The sequence below is a fragment of the Stegostoma tigrinum genome, chromosome 23, assembly GCF_030684315.1.
Source record: "Stegostoma tigrinum isolate sSteTig4 chromosome 23, sSteTig4.hap1, whole genome shotgun sequence".
Classification (NCBI taxonomy): domain Eukaryota; kingdom Metazoa; phylum Chordata; class Chondrichthyes; order Orectolobiformes; family Stegostomatidae; genus Stegostoma; species Stegostoma tigrinum.
The window spans coordinates 33,688,823-33,711,527 of NC_081376.1; the positions used below are offsets into that span (position 1 = coordinate 33,688,823).

The window sequence follows — 22,705 nt, forward strand, 5'->3', positions numbered from 1 at the left end:
CTGGTTTGTCAGGGGCAGTAACAAGAAGGCATTGCTTTGTCAGGGTATGCACTTCTGCACAGTGGCAAATGCCATCCACAATGCATAGAACAGAAATCTTAGAGAGAGAGAGAGAGAGAGAGAGAGAGTCATAGAGCTATACAACATGGAAACAGACCTTTCAGTCCAACTCGTCCATGCCGATCAGATATCCTAAATAAATCTAGACCCATTTGCCAACATTGTTTTTTAAAAAAATGTATCTCTAACCGGAAAATCTTCAAGTGAATTTGACTTTTCTTTTAAAATGTTTAGATTATTTGTTGCGTCAAATCTTTCGGCACTTAAAAGTTTGACTTAAAAGAGTCTTTCATAAGACAATAAACAAATGGTAATTTAGTTGTGTGCCAATAGTGATTGCTTGTCTGTTAAGTGTAGCCCTTGCTATTTGCAGGCAGCATGTGGATCCACAAGCTTAGCCATTCAGCAGTTATGAAGAAAACTGTTAACAAAGGTCTAGGTGTGAAAGAACGAGTTTTGGGAAATATGCAGAGATTTAGGAGAAAGGAACCTGAACGTTTGAGACATAGCAATGATGTGAAAACACTGTCAGCTTCTACAATTCAAGAGAATAAGAAGAATGAAGAATTCTGTTCTGTGGACACAAACAAAATGAACAGTAGAACAGACAGCCATTCAACTGCAGTATCGCTTCCTGCTTCATTAATTTCTGAAGAAGATGGTTTGTTTATCAGAAGTTCTTTTATTTTCTGTCCAGAAAGTAACTCATTAAATTCTATGCATGTTTTGCTGGCTGTTCGCTTAGGCGTTGCTAATTTGTGATTCAGCTATGTAGCCTTAAGTCTAAATTAGATATGTTCACCATTAGAGCTTAATGAGTGTATTAACAGCACAAGGAACATTATTCATCCTGTATTCACTTCCCCAGGCTTTGTCTGTCTACAGTTGAGATCACAGCTCAATGGCTTAATTGACCAAACCTAAGTTCCCTGTTTCTGCAGACACTTGTGTCACTGTTGTGCTTAGCTGTGTCACCCTAATTTCTACTTTGAATATATGGTTATTTACATTCTAGTGATACCTAATCTTAGCCGCGGTTTCATAATACTTGCTCTGTACCTAACTTGTGTTTCAGTAGGACATTGCTTCTTTATTATTTGATTTTTTTAAAAAAAATCCCTCCTGGTCATATTAATACTTGGCTGTAATATCAGTGGTGAGGACAAATTGGTCAGAATGGAGAATAGAAACTTCAATGAGAAAACTAAGAGAAGGTCCAGAAAGTGCCAGAAGGCAGAATATGTGGAAGGTTTGTTAAGGAGATTGACTGTTTTAAGATGTTTAAGCTAAGCTGAGGTGTTTATAGTGCCATCATAACCATGAGCTCTGAATGCATTAGAATTGTTTCTGGTGATCTAATGATTCTCTTTTTGCTTGGAAATTCTTGATTATAATGAGACTTAGACTTAAATATGATGATATCCATTTAGCTGTGGCTGATGACTGCCAGAGGTCAGCAGACAGTGATCTGGCCTTGGCATGGACAATACAACAGGAGTTGGAAACAACCAGTGCCTATACTCTTGAAGACAATGGGCTCTTTTTTTGTGTAATCTGTCAGAAGGATCTTTCCAACATGAACTCTGCTCGACGCACTCAGCACATCAACAGGTAAGACATCTGAACATAATGATTAACCTTTTGGATTATCATCTCACTGATAATTTATTAATCCTGTTCTTCATGGACCAACCTTCCAGACGTTTTATTAGATTCAGTTTTAACTGACTGGAGCTCAGACATGTCCATTGTATTTAATTTTTATTAACCTAATATATGTTCTTGCAGTCAAGGAATGGTCAAAATAGGTTAAAAACAATCTGGAGAAACTCAACAGGTCTGGCAGCATCTCTGGTGAGAGAAACAGACTTAGCTGTTTAGAGTCTAATATGATATTTCAGTTCTGAAGAATCGTCGTATTGGACTCAAAAGGTTAACCAGTTTCTCAGCATGATGCCATTAAGGTTCTCCAGCTTTTTTTTTTGTTTGTTTCAGAATTCCAGCACCTGCAGTATTTTGTTTTTATTAATTAAAAGCTTGGCCTAAACAGCTGCCAACTTTAGTGTGGAGCATAACCACCAGTATGTGCCAATTTGGTCAAATAAATTTTTTTTCTGCTGTATATTCAATGTAAATTAAATGCTTTCCTCTGACCTTTTTAGGTGCTTAGATGAAGGAGAACAGAAAACAGCTACGGTAACCTCAATAAACATACCTTCAGTTCCGGAGTGTCCAATCTGTGGCAAACATTTTAAAAGCTTCCAGAGCAGAGTGCTTCACCTCAAACGCTGTGCCATTGAATTAGAGGTTCCACCACAGTTATTGTTGCAGGCAGTTCAAAGACAAAACTCTCAGTATCCTGAAAGGTCCACATCCTCAACAAGGTAAATAAAATGAAAAGGCTAGCGTTTCTTTTAAAAGCTTAATTCTGGCTCTTTCTCGTATGTGCCAAGAGGTTCTGTCACTGCTTCCTCATTGGGCTTACTCCAGCCTTTCAGATGTCTTTGTCCTTTCTGTCGACTCAAGTGCCTTATTCATCCAGTGCTTTTATCTCCCAGTGTAATTTACATGACCTGTCTCTGATATCTGCTGCACATGCACAGTAAAACTTTCATTTTTCAGAATGTGATGTTTACATTTAACATAATCATCAGAGTTTCTTCTGTTCTGTTACCCAAACATTCAATACAAGTAAGTTGAGGATGATTGAATGTGCACATTCTTTGTTCCAAATTGGATATAGGTGATTTGGTGGATGGGTTGAACCTTTGCCTTGATCACATATTAAATTGGGATTCTGATTGCCCTGATCTTAATTAACCATCTAACACCTTTACTCTGGTGTACAAATTGAAAGAGCTACTTAGTTGGATGTGAGAGATAATGGGAACTGCAGATGCTGGAGAATTCCAAGATAAAAAAAATGTGAGGCTGGATGAACACAGCAGGCCAAGCAGCATCTCAGGAGCACAAAAGCTGACGTTTCGGGCCTAGACCCTTCATCAGAGAGGGGGATGGGGAGAGGGAGCTGGAATAAATAGGGAGAGAGGGGGAGGTGGACCGAAGATGGAGAGAAAAGAAGATAGGTGGAGAGAGTATAGGTGGGGAGGTAGGGAGGGGATAGGTCAGTCCAGGGAAGACGGACAGGTCAAGGAGGTGGGATGAGGTTAGTAGGTAGCTGGGGGTGCGGCTTGGTGTGGGAGGAAGGGATGAGTGAGAGGAAGAACCGGTTAGGGAGGCAGAGACAGGTTGGGCTGGTTTTGGGATGCAGTGGGTGGGAGGGAAGAGCTGGGCTGGTTGTGTGGTGCAGTGGGGGGAGGGGAGGAACTAGGCTGGTTTAGGGATGCAGTAGGGGAAGGGGAGATTTTGAAACAGGTGAAGTCCACATTGATACCATATGGCTGCAGGGTTCCCAGGCGGAATATGAGTTGCTGTTCCTGCAACCTTCGGGTGGCATCATTGTGGCAGTGCAGGAGGCCCATGATGGACATGTCATCTGGAGAATGGGAGGGGGAGTGGAAATGGTTTGCGACTGGGAGGTGCAGTTGTTTGTTGCGAACTGAGCGGAGGTGTTCTGCAAAGCGGTCTCCAAGCCTCCGCTTGGTTTCCCCAATGTAGAGGAAGCCGCACCGGGTACAGTGGATGCAGTATACCACATTGGCAGATGCCTCACATTAAGCAGAGGTTCACCTGCACATCTAACCGGTTCTTCCTCTCACCCATCCCTTCCTCCCACCCCAAGCCGCACCCCCATCTACCTACTAACCTCATCCCACCTCCTTGACCTGTCCCCTCCCTACCTCCCCACCTATACTCTCTCCACCTATCTTCTTTACTCTCCATCTTCGGTCCGCCTCCCCCTCTCTCCCTATTTATTCCAGCTCCCTCTCCCCATCCCCCTCTTTGATGAAGGGTCTAGGCCCGAAATGTCAGCTTTTGTGCTCCTGAGATGCTGCTTGGCCTGCTGTGTTCATCCAGCCTCTCATTTTTTTAACTTAGTTGGATGTGTTGACTTTTGGAAAGATGTGTTAAATTGAGGCCCAGTATATCTCTTCAAATGTATACAGAAGGTACGTGGCATCTCTCTGACCTGATATTCCCCCTATTTAATTGTCATGTTGACATATCAGAGAGGCAGATTTAAAATTTTGCATAAGTGCATATCTTCCTTTGTGATTTCTTGTAGAGTTGGGTTGTATTTGCTTCATTATGTTCCAGTCAAATCCAGATTAAAGAACTAAACAAAGTGTTGCTAGATGTGGCCCAGTAAAGATTTACAGTGAGGAACTCCTGTAAGGTCATTGTGATTGCCCACTTCAAAAGTGTTGCAATTTAATAAGGCTTTCTCAGTGGTGGTTTAAAGGCTATTGCCCGTGAAATACCTCAGCTTCTACTATGACCATTGTCTGTATGTATATGTGGTGTGTGCATAAAGTTAAATTACCTTTTCCATTTTCAATTCCATATGTCAGCCTTCAGCAAGGTAGATCAAAGAGAAAAAGTTCAACAAGAGAAAATGAACCGCCAAAGAAATGCAAGACCACCAGTAAGCCACCAGTGGATGAGGATACAATGGTTGCCATGGCATTATCTGCATCTTTATTGGAACAGCAAAAACAGGAGGAGGAGAGACAAAGTGTAACCCTGCATGCTGGTAACTTCAGCCTTGCCAAAATGATGACAGCATCAGGTAATAGTTGTGAGAGTACAGTTTTAATCTAGTCTTGAATTCTCCTCCATGTTGTATAAATCAAGAATCAATCTGAGAGTATATTAATTATTTCTAATTCTGTCAAAGCAGTTATCATGCAAGTTACATTTTGTAACTCCAGTTCTTTTTATGAGGTAGTGATTACTTTCAAGGCACTGTAGGATTTTTGGATCGGAGTAAGCACTGGCATTAGTCCAGGCATTTCATCGCAAAATAACTTGCAGAAGCAGGTCATTGTTGAAAAGTGCAAATGGCTCCTCTTTCAATTTGCCCCATGTTATATAGGTTCACCGTAATGCTGGTTAATTGACTTCTGTGGTGGTTTTACAGCTGGATGGCATTCTTGTCACTAATCCTCCCCTCTTATCTGGACTGGGTCTGGCACCAATGCACGCTGGATTGGTGAAAGTTGAAACAATGTTATTTTTTTTCCCCATCAAATGAGGTGAGAGTTACAGCCCTTGACATCATGGCCACATTTGAACAAGTGTGGCATCAAGGACCCCTAACAACACTGGAATCAATGGGAATCAGGATCAAATTCCACGCAGGTTCAAATCATACTTGGTCCTTAGGAAGATGGTTGTGGTTTTTGGAGGTCAGTCGTCTGTGTACCAGGACATCTCTACAGGAGTTCCTCTGGGTGGTGTCTTAGGCCTAACTACCTTCAGCTGCTTCATCAACTTATCTTCCCTCCATCGTAAGGTCAGGAATAGGGATGTTCACCAACAATTGCATAATTCAGCATCATTTGCAACTCCTCAGATACTGAAGCCGTCCAAGATCCAGACAATATTCAGGGTTAAGCTGATAAGTGGCAAGTCATATTCACACCAAACAAATGTTGGCAGTGACAATCTAACCACTGCCACTTGACACTTAAGTGTTGCTGTTACCTAATTCTTCACTAACAACATCCTGGGGGTTACTATTGACCACAAACTCAACTGGACTTGTCATTTAAATACAGTGGCTGCAAGAGCAGGTCAGTAACTAGGAATACAATGGCACATAACTCATCTTCTGATTTCTTATTTGACAATGCGCAAGTCAGGAGTATTTCCAACTTGTCTGGATGTGTGCAGCTCCAAACACACTCAAGAAGTTTGATACCATCCAGGTCAAAGCAGTCTGCTTGATTGGCAGTACATCCACCAGCATCCACTCCCTCAACTGACACTGAGTAGCAGCAGTGTGTACTATCCATAAGATGCACTGCAGAAATTAACTGAAGATTGTCAGACAGCACCTTCCAAGCTCTCAAATACTTCCATCTAGAAACCTGTCCACATCTCAGGCAGACGCTGGTGTTGTGCCTGCACAGGAACTTGTCTAGGGGAGTGGCAAGTTCTGGAGCACGTCTTCAGTACTGTTACTGGACTGATGTCAAGACCCACATTCTTTTGTAGTAACCAGTGCCTCCACCACTTCTTACTACTATGTGAAGTGAATCAGATTGGCTGAACTTCCAAATTTACAGTCTTGCCTTCTAATTTGGGAAGAACCCACATAGGATGAACTTTATCCTGTAGCGACAGGATCTTTAACCAAAACTCAGCTGACGCTGGGCCTTCTGCCTTTCTCACAGACCTGGCTGACTCCTGGTCCTCCCTGGCTGGCATCATGTGCTCCTAAATTTTGTCCTTTTGAACAGCTCTTCTCTTGCTTGAGTTGTAGTTGGCCATTTTCTGGCAATATGGCCCCCCTCGCTAACAACTGTGGCATTGGGCTCTCCAGTCCAAAGCAAGTGGTGCCATTGAATGGCTACGTACTGATATAAGTATAGCTAAGTGACCAGTGTTTCAAACTGCCTCTGTACATAATTGACTCCTTCTGGCCACTCTTGTCAAATTGGCATTCTACGGTTGATATTGCAGTCCATGGAGTTTCAGCTATTTTGTGTACCTGGGTGTCATCACTTAATTGTGTTGCTTCGCTGGTAGCTACCTCCATTGAGGTGGCAGTTTTGAAAGCTGCCTTGAAATCCAGGTCTCTCCTTGTTAATAATTTCCATCGGATAACTTTGTGTTGAAGGCAACCAACCAAACGATCCTGCAAGGCATCTTGGAGGAACTCTCCAAATAAGTAATGTTCTGCTGATCTATTTAAGTCAGCCACAAATGGGGTAATATACTCTCCTTCAGGCTGTATGGGTTTATAAAAACAAAAGTTCTGCGATCATCCATGCATTTCGCGTAGTTCTTGGTATGTCTTCTCCTGAGAGTTTCTCTGGTGTTGGCTGCAGCCTGAGTCCCCTTGCAACTGCTCTCCATAATAACTTCCGTAAATGTCCAGGTGAGCACTGTGCTCTTCAGCCATCATCCACAGCCTAGGTCCCCTTACAACCACCACTGTCGGTCTAATCCCTGATGCATTCGTTGTTTGCTAGCATTGACTGCAGCCCAAGTCCCCTCATGACTGCGTTTCTCGAAGTTACCTCCACAGTCCTGTGCCGTTTCATGAAGTCCCAGGAGGAAGGACAAAAAAATGTTCACACGATTTGTGGGGCAGATCCCACACTCCTTGCCATTTGTTTTGTTTGTGGTTCATTAGAACTATAAATTGGACATTCGGTAGATGGAGCATAAACTTGAACAAGGAATACTTTACTGTATGTTCTCTCAGTTCCACAGTCTTAAACTGTTCCTGTACTTCCTATTTGTGGGTTACCTGGCTCACTGCCTTAAAGGAGCAAAACACACCCAACTACATACATCGTTCTTCATTGTTGCTGGAATTCTTGGAATTTCCTCCATAGGGCCATGCGGGTTTACCTATAGAACACAGACAAACACATCATTTTGCTGTTGTCAAGCATATTCTATTTAGCTAGCTGGGTCTAGAGACAGTGGTTCAAGTAGGCAGTTCAGCACCACCTTCTCAAGGGCAGCTACGGATGGACAATACAGCCCACGTCCCACAAAGGATTTTTAAAAAAATAGTTCTGCATTGTTCAGTGATGTTCCTTGGAGCTTCATAAGGTTCATGTTTTGTAAACTCTTTTGTCGTTTCAATTTTTTTGTCCTTCCTCCTGGGACTTCAAGAAATGGCACAGGACTGTGGAGGTAACTTGGAGGAACGCTGTCATGACGGGACTTGGGCTGCAGTCAATACTAGTGAACAACGGAATGCATCAGGGATTAGACCGATAGCGGTGTGTTTCTGTTGTGTTAAACCAGTTTTATCAATAAAGTGACAGCTATCTCATCTCCATGCTGAACTTCTGGTTTTTCTGGTTTTAGACAAGAGATGTCGAAAGAAGAGAAAGGATGGCATTCCCCCATTGTTGGTCCAGGACTCTGAGATGGCACGCCAAAGGGTACAAAACAGTTTGGCGGCACTGTTGTCTGAGGAAATGGAAATATCTAGCACTCCTCCGTTGCCAGAAAGCACTTTCTGCGTAGGCGGAATATTGAGCCATGTCTGTCATGTGCGTCCAGGAATAACCGAGCATGAAAGCCTGTGGTTTCGCAGTGCTTTGTTTGGATGCAATAACTGGGACTCTGCACTGTTTTATGCAGCTAACTTGGTTCCACCTATAATACCATGGAAAGAGGTGAGGTGGTTTTCTGAAAGATACAAAATTCATGAGGACTAATCGAAAGATAATTGCAATGTTTGCACAATTGATTTTTTTTAAAAAAATCCTTCGTGTGCATGCCTGCTGCTTCTCTTTATCTCGTTATTTATAACAATTCCAAGAATTTTATAAAACTTGATTTTACTGCACTTAGTGGGAAGTGAGTTGATTCCTTATGATCCAGGATCAGTATCTTTTAGATAATTTGCCCTTTCAGGGTCACATGACTTTATTGATTCAGTTACTGTAATAATTGCAATCTATTTTCTGGATTAATGAGAAAAACTTCTCTTTCTGTTTTACCTTTTAAGACAGTAAAATACTGCAAGGTGCTGAAATGATTTGTGCTGTTCTCCACACTTGTATATAAGCACAGGTGCTTTTAAGTTATTTACTTGCAATTGAATGAAAATATGTAGCATATTAAAAATTGCATACTATTTCAAGCAATTTTAAATATTATCAATATTAATAGGTTTTTTAATAAACAAGAAATTGTGAATGTGGGAGAAAAACAAAAGCAAATTGCTGGAGAAATTTAGCATTTTGAAGAAAAAATTGACCATGTTTGAAGAAGGGTCATTGGACTTGGCGTTTCTCCAGCAATTTTTGTTTTTGTGAACAATTTTTTTTTGTTTTTAAGTATGCATGTCAATGAAATAGCAGGGAGTTTATGGCACAGTTGTCGTGTCCCTAACACACTCAGGCAGTAGGTCCAGGTTCAAGTCTCACCTGTCCCAGAGCTGTCTCATAACATGTTCAAACAGATTGATTTTTCTTTTAAGGAAATGACGTTTCTGCCCATTTTCAATTCACTATCATTTTTGTTAGTACCACGCAATAAGCTGAAATCTGATGCACAGTGATTCCGTAATGTTACAATGAGCCAGACAGTCAATACACTAATTGGTGCAACATTGATTTGTGAGTACTGTAGAAAACACATTTTACCATTGTGAAGCATATTTTATTTAGCTAGCTGAGTCTAGAGACAGAATATTATTACTGTATCAAATAGCACTGAGCTTCTGGGAACTAGAGATGGATGTGCACACTTAAACAATGACCACAATGAGAGTAGTACTTGAGATCAAATCTGTATTTTGCAGGCTTGCATCCAAATGAAGAACCAATAACAAAAATATAATACTTGGCTGATTGTGGCTATGACACCTCTTCAGTAGCGTTGTCTAACTTAATCCTGCTGCCTTGCTTTTTCTCTTTAATCCCGTTGAAAATTATTAATTATACTTTGTGCTTTGTGGAAGGGACATGATCAAGAATATCTGGCTTGTAAGGAACAGATACCATCTTCAATGGTGGCTGACAAAGCCCTTGTAAGTCCACCATCAAAGCTGATCCATCAACATTCTGCTCCAGCTAGTGATGGAAGTAAGACAGAGACTGAGGATGTGCGCTTGGCTAGCAGTCAGCAGGATCGGACATTCTTTGACTTGATGGATTTAGCTGGTGAAGGAATGACATTGACACAGTGGAATTATGGGGTTAACCACGAACAAGACAATGAAATAACAGGAAGAAACAGTAAGTGGAAAGCTTAATACGACTGCTTCGAGATCTCTGGACTTTTATATTCTATGGATGGTTACTGAATAAATCTATTTTTTTTAAAAATAACTATTGCATTTAAGAATGCAGAAATTATACAATTTCTTTTCAGGGGATATAAGCACCTCAGGCCAACATTTTTATTGTGAAAATTTTTTTATCATGTAATTATCATAAGCAGTAGTATCTCTGTGAATGTCCGTTTAGATTTTAAGAATTACATTGCACCTGCTGTTAAAAATTAATTACTTTTATCAAGTATTAATGTAGATTTGGATCTAAATCCTGTTAAAATGACTTATGAATTGGAAATAATAATTGTTTTGAGAGATACTTAATTTCTTCCTATAAAGTTTTCTGAAGTCTGATTTCTATTAAGTACCATTGGAGTAGTTTGTGTTATTCAAGGGTCTGGTGGAACAATGTTGTTTTGTGCTAAATGTTGCATTAATAGATTACTGTCTGCAAGAACTGCAGATGCTGGAAGACAATCAAAACAGTGTGGAACTGGAGGAATGCAGCTGGTCAGGCGGCGGCAGCAGAATAGGAAAGTCTGTGTTTCAGGTCAGGACCTGATGAAAAGTCCTGATTTGAAACGTCAACTTTTCTTTTCCTCTGCTGCCTGACCTCCTGTGTTCCTCCAGCTCCACACTGTATTGACTGCTAAGCAGTGAAACCTGTTCGTTCCTGTAAATCAAAGCCTGTATTCCAAGTTTTACTGTATTCATTCATTTTATCCTACAGTGAAGAGCAATTTATCTGATGATATCACACCTAGTGGATTTGTCCCAGCTCAGAGTGACGGAAGTTTTGGAAATAGTTTGCACCATGGAGTAAGTAAACCAGTTTTATTTTAATAAAGTGAATTTCAAATTTATCCTATTTGTGACAGTCTTTGTAAATAATCATGGGTTTCCCAACAAAATCTTGAAACTTGCAAAGAGATTCGGAACAAAACAGTGAAATATTTTGCAATGATAACTACCAGCAACTGTTTTTAATATTTGTTGTATTTTGATTTCAGCACCAACTGAAGAAACTGAGTGAAGACCTTGGTGGGCTGGTGAACAATCCCCACCTGAGCGATGTGCAGTTTCAGGTGGACAACGGTGAGATTGTGTATGCTCACCAGTTGATGTTGTACGCTCGCTGTCCACAGCTTGTCCGCCTTGTAAGTGAGAATTTCTTTCAGTAAATAGGGTGTGAAAATGATTTCTTCAGCCTTCTACCTTGTTAATCATCTTGTTCTTGTGGATAGGAATCACACCAGAACAGGTAGGACAGGTCGTACCCTTGGATTTAAAGGGTAACTGTGGTGTAATGATAATGTCACTGGGCTAGTGATCCAGAGTTCCTAATGTCCTGGGTACGTGGGTTTGAATTATGCCATGGCAAATAGAGAAATATAAATGTCATTATTAAAAAAGCTTGTCTCATGGCAACCATCTAACTATGGTCAATCATTCTAAATATCCAACTAGTTCACTAATGTCTTCTAGGCTTGCTGTCTGGACCATGTGTGATTCCAGACCATAGCAATGTGGTTGAATCTTAATTGCCCTCTGAAATGACTAAGTAAACTACTTGGTTTAAGGGCATTATGGGATGGGCAGTAAATCCTGGCCCAGCTAGTGATGCCCATATCTAGTGAATGAGTAGGAAAAAAAATGCCTATATGGCAAGGGATGATATCTTCTATTGATTGGTACTCGTGTTGTGCAGTGTCAAGTTGCATGTGAGCACATCTCTATTATGAGAAAGGTTGCACAGTAATTAAGCTGTTGTATTCACAACTGAAAAGGTGAACCAAATCTGATGAGCAATCAATTAAATCTGATCACTCATCTGCTGTTTGCTGGTTATGTGCTATCCTGAAACGTAACCCATGGAAGTCTATCACAATGCTTTGTCTGGTATCATCCCCTTCTGCCAACTCGGATCACGTCTCAAGTTTAGTGACTTGCTATTTCGTAGGTGCATGATGAAGGATTTCTGGTGGAAGAGGATGGTGCTGTTGTAACTCGCAGATTCTTGCTTCCTGATGTTACAACAGAGGGAGTTTGTACTTTCCTTCAATATCTATACACTGCCAGCATCTCTGTGTCTCCCACTGTTCTTTCAGAGCTTCAGACTCTTGCTAACAGGTCAGTATATTTATGAAGTACTGTGATCAGGCTTGAGTACTGAAATATCTGCAGCAGTCTACTGATTCAGTTTTAAAGCATGTCTTAAAATAACTAACTTAATAGCCAAAAGATAGCCAGTAAGGTGTCATGGGGAATCTTTTTGTCTTTATTTCAGATTTCCGGTCTCTGCAGTATTTTAATCTTGGAAAAACTTGGTGCTAACTAACATAGCTATGCAGAATGGTAAGATGGATTGATATATTTCTCCGTTCATCAGGTTCGCTGTGAATGAGTTGGTAGAGATCTGTAAAGCTTATCCCAATGAAGTTGAATCTGATGGACATGTTTTGGAAAATGATCCTTTCATTAAAACAGATGAAAAATATGGAACTAGAGAAGACAATCTGCAGGATCTTCTGAAGTCCATGTGGATTGATGAAGCTGAGGAGCCTGCCTTGGACCTTCAGTCCACAGATGAAGATAAGGTCAGTGAAAATGTTGATGATGAGGACTTAGAAGAACTTTACAAGTTTGCTGCAACTCGGAGAAAAATTGCAAGTCAGAAAGGAGGTTCTCTTGAGACTGAGGGACTTGAACAGATGGATAGTGTGGAAACCGTAGAAGAACACACGTATGGAGAAAATGAACAGTGTATGGAGAGTCCGAGAACTAAAAATGAAACAGTTGGAAGTTGTGAGACTTCACTGACTGAACGAGAAACTAGATCTGGCTCATCTTGTTCTTTGAAGGCCGTGGAAGTGTCCAACATGCAAGAACCTTCTCAGAAGGATAAAGAAACACAAAATCATAGCTTCAGACTTGATTTGAATTCAAATACCAGTGACGATTGTCTTTTTTCAGAAACGGACTTATCAGTAGAATCTCAGCAAGATGAAGTAAAATATGATTTAGATGCCTTTGAAGAAGGTAAGACACTGGCTTCAAAGAACAGTCATTCATCTAGCTCCTTTGCCAACTGTAGTATTAACCGCCTTTCTCCGATGTGTGAGACTGAATGTCCCTCTGCCTGCCTGGATTTACCTGACCTGCCTTTGGTTGGTTCATCACCATTAGAAACTTCTACAAATGTGCAGTCTCCACAGGAACACCTGTCTTTGGTTTCAGCAGTAATCTCATCCTTTGGAGCTGTACAGTATGGGAATTTGTCTGAAATATTGTCTCATGACTCAGTGATTTCAAATGGACAACTAAATTTGACAGACAAAAGGTGTGATAATGCAACAAGTCTTCAGGAACGTGGTGCTGAAAAATCTCCAAAATGGCTATCAAACCAAATACCGCCTTCAAGTGCTTTTTATTCGCAGAGGTTGTCTCAAAATACTAGTGAAGTGCAACACTGCAATCAGTCATCACCTATTAGTATTGACTCCACTCAGTCTCCATCAGGGAATAAATCCAGTGATACTCTGTTGATCATATCCTCAGACGAGGAAATGGATATAACTGAAAACAAAATATCTTCACCTTGTTCTGAAAGCAGACAATTAATGTCTCTCCCCAAAATTAAATATACCAGTATTGAATTTAACCCAAATCCAGATATTAAACACTTCAGAGTAAAATCTGAAAAGATGTTGTCATCGAAGTTTGATGCTGAACAAGGTGGAATTACATCTAAATATTTGGATGAGGTACATAACAACAGAATTTCAGAGTTTTCCACAGATGGTGCTGTTAAAAAGGTGGCCAAACATGAAAACCAAATTAAAGACAGTGAAAGTGAGCTGACTCTACAACTGAGCAGTGATGGCGAACAGAATAGTGAAGACCATACCATGGAAGGATCATGGCTGGTACCTGCGACTCCACTGTCAACAGAATCTAGGCACTCTTCCACACTGACTACAAATTCTTGCTTTCTGCAAAGTCAGGGTGTTAGAAGGGATAAGGTGTTTGAGAAAAAAATGGAACAGGACATTGCAATACTAAAATCTGTTGACGTGGGGCAGGAAAAACCACATGTAATTAACATATCAAAAGTTTTCAGAGATGCCCAAGAAATAGTTAGTGAGTTGGATTGTTCCTCAGAAAAGGATTCTGTTGATCAGTGTTCGCTACCATCATCTCCAATTCCTCCCACACAAAGGTCTGATTGTATTGTTGAATTCAGAAGTGGGGAAACATCATCCACCCATTCTCCTTCACAGCTAGAAAAGGCATTGTCATTGTCATTCTCTTCTGAAGAGAAGGAATCAACAGACAAGTCTGTGCTGGAGGTTGAAGACACTGAGGAGGAGATGCTAGCAGTTAAGGCTGAAGATAGTTTTCTGTTTGAAGATGGGCCACCACTACCATTTGAGTGTTGGAATTCTGAAAGCAGTCCTGAATTTGAAGTGGAAGATTCTAACGGTGGTGAGATATTTTGCAAGACAATGAATCCAGTAAAGAATAAGGATGAACACTATCGTGTCACAAATGCAGAGAACAAAAATAGCTCACTTCTCTTAGAAAAATCAAAGCCTAGGATTGCTTTTCCACCTACTGAAATAGACCAGAGCAACAAAACCGATGCAAAGCACTTTCCAAACCAACAACATCCTAGTTGTTTTGATTCCAATATTTGGGATAAAGAGGGGTTTCCTGAAGTCCTCTCTGGATTATCTCAGAAGTTATCTGTACCACAGCAAGAAAGCATTTGTTCCAGGCAACATGTTGGACAGCACAAAACCCCAGGTAAGCAGTCAATCTGGATTAAAGGAGGTTTATAAATTTGAAGACCCACACTTTTGCAATTAAGTTGAGACTAAAGATGTAATCTACTCTTAAACAGCAAGATCTGAAAATCTTTTAGATAATACTAATATTTTGATTCCCCTTTTATCCCCATGGGGAAAACATTAACCAAAATAACAAATTTATTGAATGATCCCCAGTGATGTAATTACCAATGCGACTTCACTTTCCGTAGCTTTTACTTTAATATGAATCAGGCCCAAAACACATTACACAAATATTAACCGGCAACTGACAATTCAAATAAAAAGGTAAATTTTATTTTTTAAGAAATTGGTATATCAAAGGTGTGTCTTGTGCAGCCACAAGCATTTCTCTCTCACCCTCGGGGGGGAACAAAATGAGACTACGTACCTACACAGCTGAATTGTATCAGTTTGTTTTTATTCATGCTTGGTAGGCCAGGAATTAATCCAACAACACGTTTTATCCAGTTCATGGGTCCAATTCTACTTCTCCATACCCACTTTTATTTGCGTCATTACAATCCTGAAATTACCCTTCAGCCGACCAAACAATAACATCCTAGTGATTCAGCCATTTCCAAGAAAACACTCAGCTCTTTTAGTGATTGTGAGCTATCCACAGAATATTCAGGTTTTTGTTAGCACATATTGCATACCAAGTGCTTCTGTCATCTTCCTTCCAGAAAACTTGACTATGTCTTGAGATGTTTGCTTCTGTTTATAAGAGTTGTATATGTTTTTCTTTCTATATCTGCTTTCCTTTTATCTGTATCTGTGCACTGATTGCCTTCAGTCTCCATATCCTCTGTGTAGTACTGCTTCGTGTCTGCCAATCACATGGCTTCTTTTATTAACTTTCTCAGTTCTGAAGAAGTGTCATTCCCGATTTCAAAATGTTAACTCTCTTTCTTTATCCACAAATGAGGCCAGACTTGCATACTTCCAGTATTCAGTTTGTTTCATATTCCCAAAACCTACAGTGTTTTGCGTTTACATTTTATTCTGCATATTGAAACTGCTTCTAGGTCCATGGTTTTCAGGTCACACAGACCAGTATTCCTTGTGCAAGAAAATTACAACTTAGCATCAATTGTAAAGGGGGGGAAAAAGGTTCCCTTCAAATTTTCTAACAAACAGTTACAGATTCTATAGACCTTTCAGATAAACTACATATTTCCTTACTATCCTGCTTCTGAGTCAAAAGTCATCACAATACGAAACATTAAACATAGTAGAACAAATTTGACTTTAAAAGTAGGATGGCTGAAGGTGAATTTCTTGCCAAACCTCGAGTGGCATAATTTTCCAATCTCTGTCAGTAACATGAAATCCAGTTGAAAGATTGTTTTCTCCATGCCCAAAGCCAAGGTTAAACCCCACAATCAAAGACAATGTCCTGAGATAGGTGTAGAACTTTCAGTGCTGGTGCACAACATAGAAATATGTAATTTTCCAGATTAAATATAGCATAACTGTTATTCATTATTAAAATAGCTTTCTTAGTATTTTAGGCTTCTTTTTCATCCATGTATCTTTCTTTCACTGATTTTTGTATTTCTTTCAGCCCCTGTCAACCAAAAGAGAACTCAACTTCCATTGGCTCCCATCACTCCAGAACCACCTTATTCAACCATGGCCACGCCATATCTAAAGAGAGAACTTAGCAAGTAAGATGATAATTGAAGTAAAATGTGTAATGAAAGCAGAGTTTTCCTGTATTTCATTTCTGAATAAAAGAATAATCTCACGAATAACCTAGAGTATCTGGGATGAAAAACTAAGCAAGAATGTGGAACTCCCTACTGCAGAGTGGTGGAGGCAGAATAGAAATACATTAATGTAAGTAAAATAAGAAAGGAACAGAGGATATGTTAATGGCGTAAGACGAAGGAGAGTGATAGAAGTCTTTATATGGACCATGTGGATTGAATAGGTTGTTTCTATGGTTAGTATAGTTTTAATTTTTTTTTACTAAGTTATCTTCCAGTTACTAAAGGTATCACTTCACTGAAATTATTCAGGTGTTGAAGTTGCACCTTTTAAATCAGAATTAATCTTGGGAGTATTCTCCTATTGTCATTCCTATATGAGTTTAGTTCTTGATAGCTGATGGTGATTTAGAAACACAATTTGAAAGTGGGCACTGTAGTATAACGTGTTCTGTATTGTAATCTGAAAAGGTTTCTGCCTTGACTAGGTCTTTTGTTTTATTCCAGGTTTGGTGTTCGACCTCTGCCAAAGAAGAAGATGATTCTGAAATTACAAGAGATTTACCAATATACACATCAAGTCATTCAGCCTGATCCTGACACCCAGTCAAAACAGGAAATATTATCTTCACAGCCTTGCATCCGTAAAACAATCCCAGATTTGACTAGCACACTAAAGGTGGGCACCAAAGAACTGTCGCTGCCAGTTTCATCAGGAATAAACAAACTAAAATTCCACTCCAAAAAACAGTCAAAATCTGTTTCAGGAGAAACCAGCAACCAAGCAATGAAAGGTCTCCTTAAAGCCACTTCTGAAAGAAAAGGGAAAAAGCGGATGCTTGAGTCAGATGGGCCAGAAGTCAAGTCACCTTTGAAAGCTGTTTCTTCTGATGTGGCTAACCAACTGCCTTCTTCTCAAAGCTCCTCTTCAGCGTGGAGTGAGGGCTCCTTTGAATCACAGAGGTGGGTCAGTTGAATCTAAGTTCGGTGACAAGAATAAAGTGACTAAATTAAAGGAGAACCTCAAGTAAGTCACTGGAAGAAAAAAAAGTGTAATTACTTGGTTTGCACATCAACCTTACTGAGCCAATACAAAGTGTTTGACCAATTGTCTTGTAGAATCTTAGGTCTTCAGAGATATCTACTTTCCTATACAGGCTACAGCTGGCTCTGGTAGCCAACAGAGAGCCTCGAGAGCAATGTTCCTTTTATAATGTTGTTACACCTTATCTCTGCCAAGACTTTTCCTACTGGTCATAGAGGTCTACATCACAAGGTCAAGAGCAACCACCGGACCATTTCTAATCACACTTTCTAGCATTTGCCTCTTGGCCTTGTACCCCTTGGCATTGCAGTGTACATCTAAATCGTGCTTAAGTGTTATCAGGGTTTCTGCCTCCTCCACCCTTATAGGCAGTGAGTTCCAGATTCCCACCACCCTCACACAATTTCTAAACCTGCCCCTTGACTTAAATTTGTGTGCCTGGTTATTGAACTGTCCACCATAGTTTCTTTCTGTCTTCCCTGTCTGTGCCCCTCATAATCTTATATCTCAATTGTGTCCTCCCTCAGTCTCCTCTGCTCCAGTTTACCCAATCTCTCTTCATTACTAAATCTCGCCAGTTCAGGCAACATCCTGGTAAATCTGCTCTGCACCCTCTCCAGTGTAATCGTATCCCTCCTATAATGTGGATTCCAGAACTGCACACGACACTCCAGCTACAGCCTAACCAGTTGTTTGTACAGTTCCAGCATCCTCTCCCTGCTCCTAAACTCTGTCTCAGCCATTAAAGGCAGTTATCCCATATACCTTCATAACCACTTTATCCACCTGTCTTGCTTAAGGGACTGGTGGACATATGTACGATGGTCCTGTCTATTAGTTCCCTAAATGCATTGCTCAGAATACTTTCAATAATTTCTATAATCTTCTTCCTAAACTTGCTTCCTGAAAATGACGCTTCCTGCACTCTTGCTGTTTTTCTTCTTTGACTTGAGAAGCTATACTGATAGATTGATTTTGTCAGAACTGTGTCAAACTCCTGTGCACTGGTTCATTGAAATCAACAGACCTTACATTATGCAGAATTGACGTGTGTGTGTCTTTATTAAACTTGTGGCACTATTACTAAAGTATCCAAAATAAAATGTGCTCCTGTTGTCCCAGACATACACTCAAAGACCTTATGCCTCTCCCTGAGCCATCCAGTGAGGGATACGGTCAGTGGGGCAGCCAGGGAGGCAGTCATAGGCTCTGTTGAAAGAGGAGCTTCAAGAAAGTTCTGTTGCCTCGTGTGGCATCATTGTCACCATTTGCCCAGGTGGCCAGTTTTCCTGACCATCTTGCATTGGCAACACAGCAACTTTTGTAAGGGAACAATGCCCTTGTAGTTCTTACTGTATGTTACCAAGACTTACATTTTCCTTCAAATGAGTAACTCTGTCTTTGAAGAGTAAAGATGCACAACATAATTTGAACACCAGTCCTACTTCTGACCCATGAAAAGTGGAGCTTTAAATTGATGCAATTGCAGATGGAAATACTACCTTTGATTTAATTTTGGGGAGGTGGTAGCAAAATGATACTGTCACTGGTTTAGTAAATCCATAGCCCTTGGGCCTATGTTTGGAGAATGTGGGTTTGAATCCAGTCATGACAAATCATCAGATTTCAGTTTAATAAAATCTGCTAAAGGTTTGCCTCAAGTCATCTATGTAACTGTTTGTTGATTTTTATAACCCATTTAGTTCACTAATTCCTTTTTTACGAAAGGAAATCTGCCACTTTTAACTGGTCTGGCTATGTTCAACTTTGGACCCCAGGAATGTAATCTTACCTGCTGTCTGAGACTTGGCAAGCCACTCTCTTGTATCGTACTGCAGTGAAGTCCAAACTAAGAAATTAAACTGGATGGGACCACCTGCATTTGACCCAGCTACTGGAAACAACGGCAAACATAGGCCTGTTGATTCTGCAAAGACCTCCTCATTACCAACTGGTGGCTTCTGCTAAATAAAGAGCTGACCCACAGATTAGTCAAGCAACAACTTGATGTGATTCCTTGAGAACGTCTACGTCCTGCAGACGATGTCTTAGATATTGCCATCACAATTGATCAGAAGTGGCAGTAAAGTGATATGTAGGGGAGGAGGAATAGCCCTGGGCGACCTCAGTATTGAATCTGAAACCCATCCAAGTTTCATGGAATCAAGTGAAACATAAGTATGGGCAAGGAAATCACCTGCTAATTATCACCTTGAGCCATCTGTTATCTGATGAATTGGTAGGCTTCCGCGGTGAATACCGCTTGGAGGAAGTGCTGAGTCAGGGTGGCAATGGCACACAATGTAATCTGATTGGGAGTCTTCAATGTCCGTCATTACAGGTGACTCAGTAGCACGCTACTGCTGATTTGAGCTGCCTGAATACTAGAACGTAGTTGCTAGACTGGGTCTGTGGGCTCTGAAGGAACCATGTGGGGGAGAAAAATCTCCTTGGTCTTGTCCTTACCAATCTATCTGGTGCAGATGCATCTGTCCATAAGAGTAGAACTAAGATTGACTACTGCCCAGTCTTTGTGGACACAAAGTCCTGTTGTAGTATGATGTCTGTTGGTTATTTGGCACTTCCAATGTGCTAAATAGGACATATTTCAAACAGATTAAGCAACTCAAAACTGGGCATCCAGGAGCAGCAGAACTATATTTGTCCACAATGTTTAAACCCAAAAAAGAAATTGCCATCATTAACAAACTCTTTCATATTAACAAGCCACTTTCCCAGTACTAGTCCACATCAGTCAACCTGTACCTGGGAATTCATGATAGGTCACAATGTAAATCAGTGTATTTTAGGAAAATGCTGATCCTGCTTACTGAAGTAATTTTATTTATAAAAAGTTCATGATGACAGACTGCTTACCTGGATTGTATGTACAAACCCTGTTCATCTTTCTCCCTCTCTTTTCAGGCTGTCGGCTAATGAACGTGACAGTGTCTTTAGCACAGATTCGGACGATGATAAGGATGATGGAATCACTCCATCGCAGGCAGTAGTCCGTGAAGGAGATACGGTGGAGGCCATACGACAGTATATTCGGTCAGACGTACCTCTGTACAGTGAAATTCTGCAGTACAAGCCTTTTGAACTGTCAGACCTCCACCAGAAGCTTAAGGAAAATGGGATAAAGGTTTCCAAAGGGAAATTGCTGAACTTTCTTGATGCTCAATGTATCACCTTTACCACAGCTAGAGCAAGGAAGGAGATGTTGAAAAGGAGAAAGCAGGGCATTGAAAAACACCGCAAGGGAAAGCTCAGTCAGTGCCACAGGAAGAGGTAAGTGGTGGTAGTGCAGCAATTAAACATTCCTCTTGTATAGGTGTAGTAGAAATCGTACTGCAATTTCCATCTGATTTGGAAATTCTTGTAGAGTGTGATTATACACAGGCATGGAGCACTTCAGTGCCACTTTGTTCAGTACATCTTAGACGTAACAGCATTAACTGCTGTGCCAGGAAGTAATGTGATGCTCCTCTAGGATATTTCAATAACTGTATTTCAGTAGCCCTACCTCAGAACCATCATGAAAGCCATCTCTGTTGTAATGAGGTTGTGCAATATAGCAAAGGTGAGATCTGGAATGAAAATTGAATGCACTGACTGTCAGCCAAATTCTTGTCCAAGGTCTGAATTTTTGTTTAAATTATGTTGATAATAAACTGTAAAATAAGGAGAATTACACACAAAAGTGCTACTATTTTAGATATCATTATTCATACTATATACTGAGTTTCTTTATCAGCCCTACTGGTCAATCATTAATTTAGCCAGGGTAGGAGCATTGCAAGGAACTATAAGCAATTTAACCTGAAATAAATGCATATCAGAAACAGCCGCCTTCACTAGAACCAAGCAATTTTGTCAAATCATGTCCTCTTGTATTTGTTTCCCCTTTAATATTCCAACCCAAGGGTGGCAGTCCAATGCAGAAAAAACACATCTGTACACAATTAGACAAGAAATTCTTAAACTTTGTATATATGTAAATAAAAAAAACTAGCACGCCATTTTGCCTGTTTGTGTGTTTGTAATAAAATGTTAGCTGTTTTGATAACCAACAAAAGCTGAAATGGATATACTTTTACCCAAAATGTTAATCTGTGCAATTACTGGTAAATGCTGCACTTAAGTGTAAATGTTTTGGTGATACAATTGTAACATTTTAACAAAAAAATAAACAGGTGCACTTTTAATTGTGACGTTTCCTATCCTTCACAAACCTGTGTCTCTTGAGAAGCTCTCAAGGTAAAGCACTCCTTTTTACATGAGTATATATTCTGAAGAGATACTATCATGCAAGTTTCCAAGGGAAAGTGATTTAATGAATCACGCGTTCATTGCAAAAGCGCCCTCACTCATTTTAATATTAAATCATGTTATGCAAATAATTCACATATTTTTGACATCAAATTTAATGGTTTTCATCTCAACTCAGTGACATGGCTGGGTTTCGGTCATTTTAAGTGCAGCTATTTCAAAGTGAGAATTTCAAGTTGGAATTGCAAATGATAGAATGAAGAACATGGAAGTGGATTGTGTTTTCGTAGGGGCCACAGTGCCATTTGTACATGATCAGCTTCTTAAAGACTCTGCTGGCAAAGCTCAAAAGGCATATTGCTTACATAAGGTGGAGGAAGCTAGGGCCAAGCTCAGCTCTAGAGGATTACAGGCAGGCGAGGAAAGAGCTCAAAAATGGTCTGAGAGCCAGGAGGGGGCACGAGGAAAGGCTTGGCAGAACGGATTAGGGAGAACACAAAGGCATTTTACACTTATGTGAGGAATAAGAGAATGGTTAAAGAAAGAGTAGGGCTGATCAGGGATAGCATAGGGAACTTGTGTGTGGAGTCTGAGGAGGTAGGGGAAGCCCTTTAATGAGTTTTTTTGCTTCTGTCTTTACGAAAGAAACAAACTTTGTAGTGAATGAAACCTTTTGAAGAGCAGGTGTGCATGCTGGAATGGATAGAGATAGAGGAAGCTGATGTGCTGAAAATTTTGTCAAACATTCAGATTGACAAGTCGCCAGGCCTGGACCAGATTTGTCCTCTGCTGCTTTGGGAAACGAGAAATGCAATTGCTTTGCCACTTGCGAAGATCTTTGCATCCTCGCTCTCCACTGGAGTCGTACCTGAGGACTGGAGAGAGGCAAATGTAATTCCTCTCTTCAAGAAAG

The 22,705-nt window shown here is 40.4% G+C and overlaps 1 protein-coding gene across 5 annotated transcripts in view; it reads left to right on the forward strand.

The window, feature by feature from the left end:
* Positions 1-21,728, forward strand: part of slx4 (SLX4 structure-specific endonuclease subunit homolog (S. cerevisiae)) — a 24,341-nt gene extending 2,613 nt beyond the window's left edge. For 3 of the 5 annotated variants that reach the window (XM_048552785.1, XM_048552786.2, XM_048552787.1), the window contains 13 exons: positions 434-721; positions 1,491-1,671; positions 2,223-2,444; positions 4,533-4,750; positions 8,014-8,327; positions 9,620-9,896; positions 10,665-10,753; positions 10,945-11,091; positions 11,895-12,064; positions 12,324-14,740; positions 16,331-16,433; positions 16,983-17,438; positions 20,446-21,728. In XM_048552785.1, the coding sequence (XP_048408742.1) occupies positions 434-721; positions 1,491-1,671; positions 2,223-2,444; positions 4,533-4,750; positions 8,014-8,327; positions 9,620-9,896; positions 10,665-10,753; positions 10,945-11,091; positions 11,895-12,064; positions 12,324-14,740; positions 16,331-16,433; positions 16,983-17,438; positions 20,446-20,815 (5,252 nt within the window). In that variant the 3' untranslated portion in view covers positions 20,816-21,728. Of the gene's footprint in view, positions 1-433; positions 722-1,490; positions 1,672-2,222; positions 2,445-4,532; positions 4,751-8,013; positions 8,328-9,619; positions 9,897-10,664; positions 10,754-10,944; positions 11,092-11,894; positions 12,065-12,323; positions 14,741-16,330; positions 16,434-16,982; positions 17,503-20,445 lie in introns of all 5 variants that reach the window. The other 2 variants (XR_009447141.1, XM_059654056.1) reach the window with 2 other exon arrangements.
* The last annotated feature ends 977 nt before the right edge of the window (positions 21,729-22,705 follow it).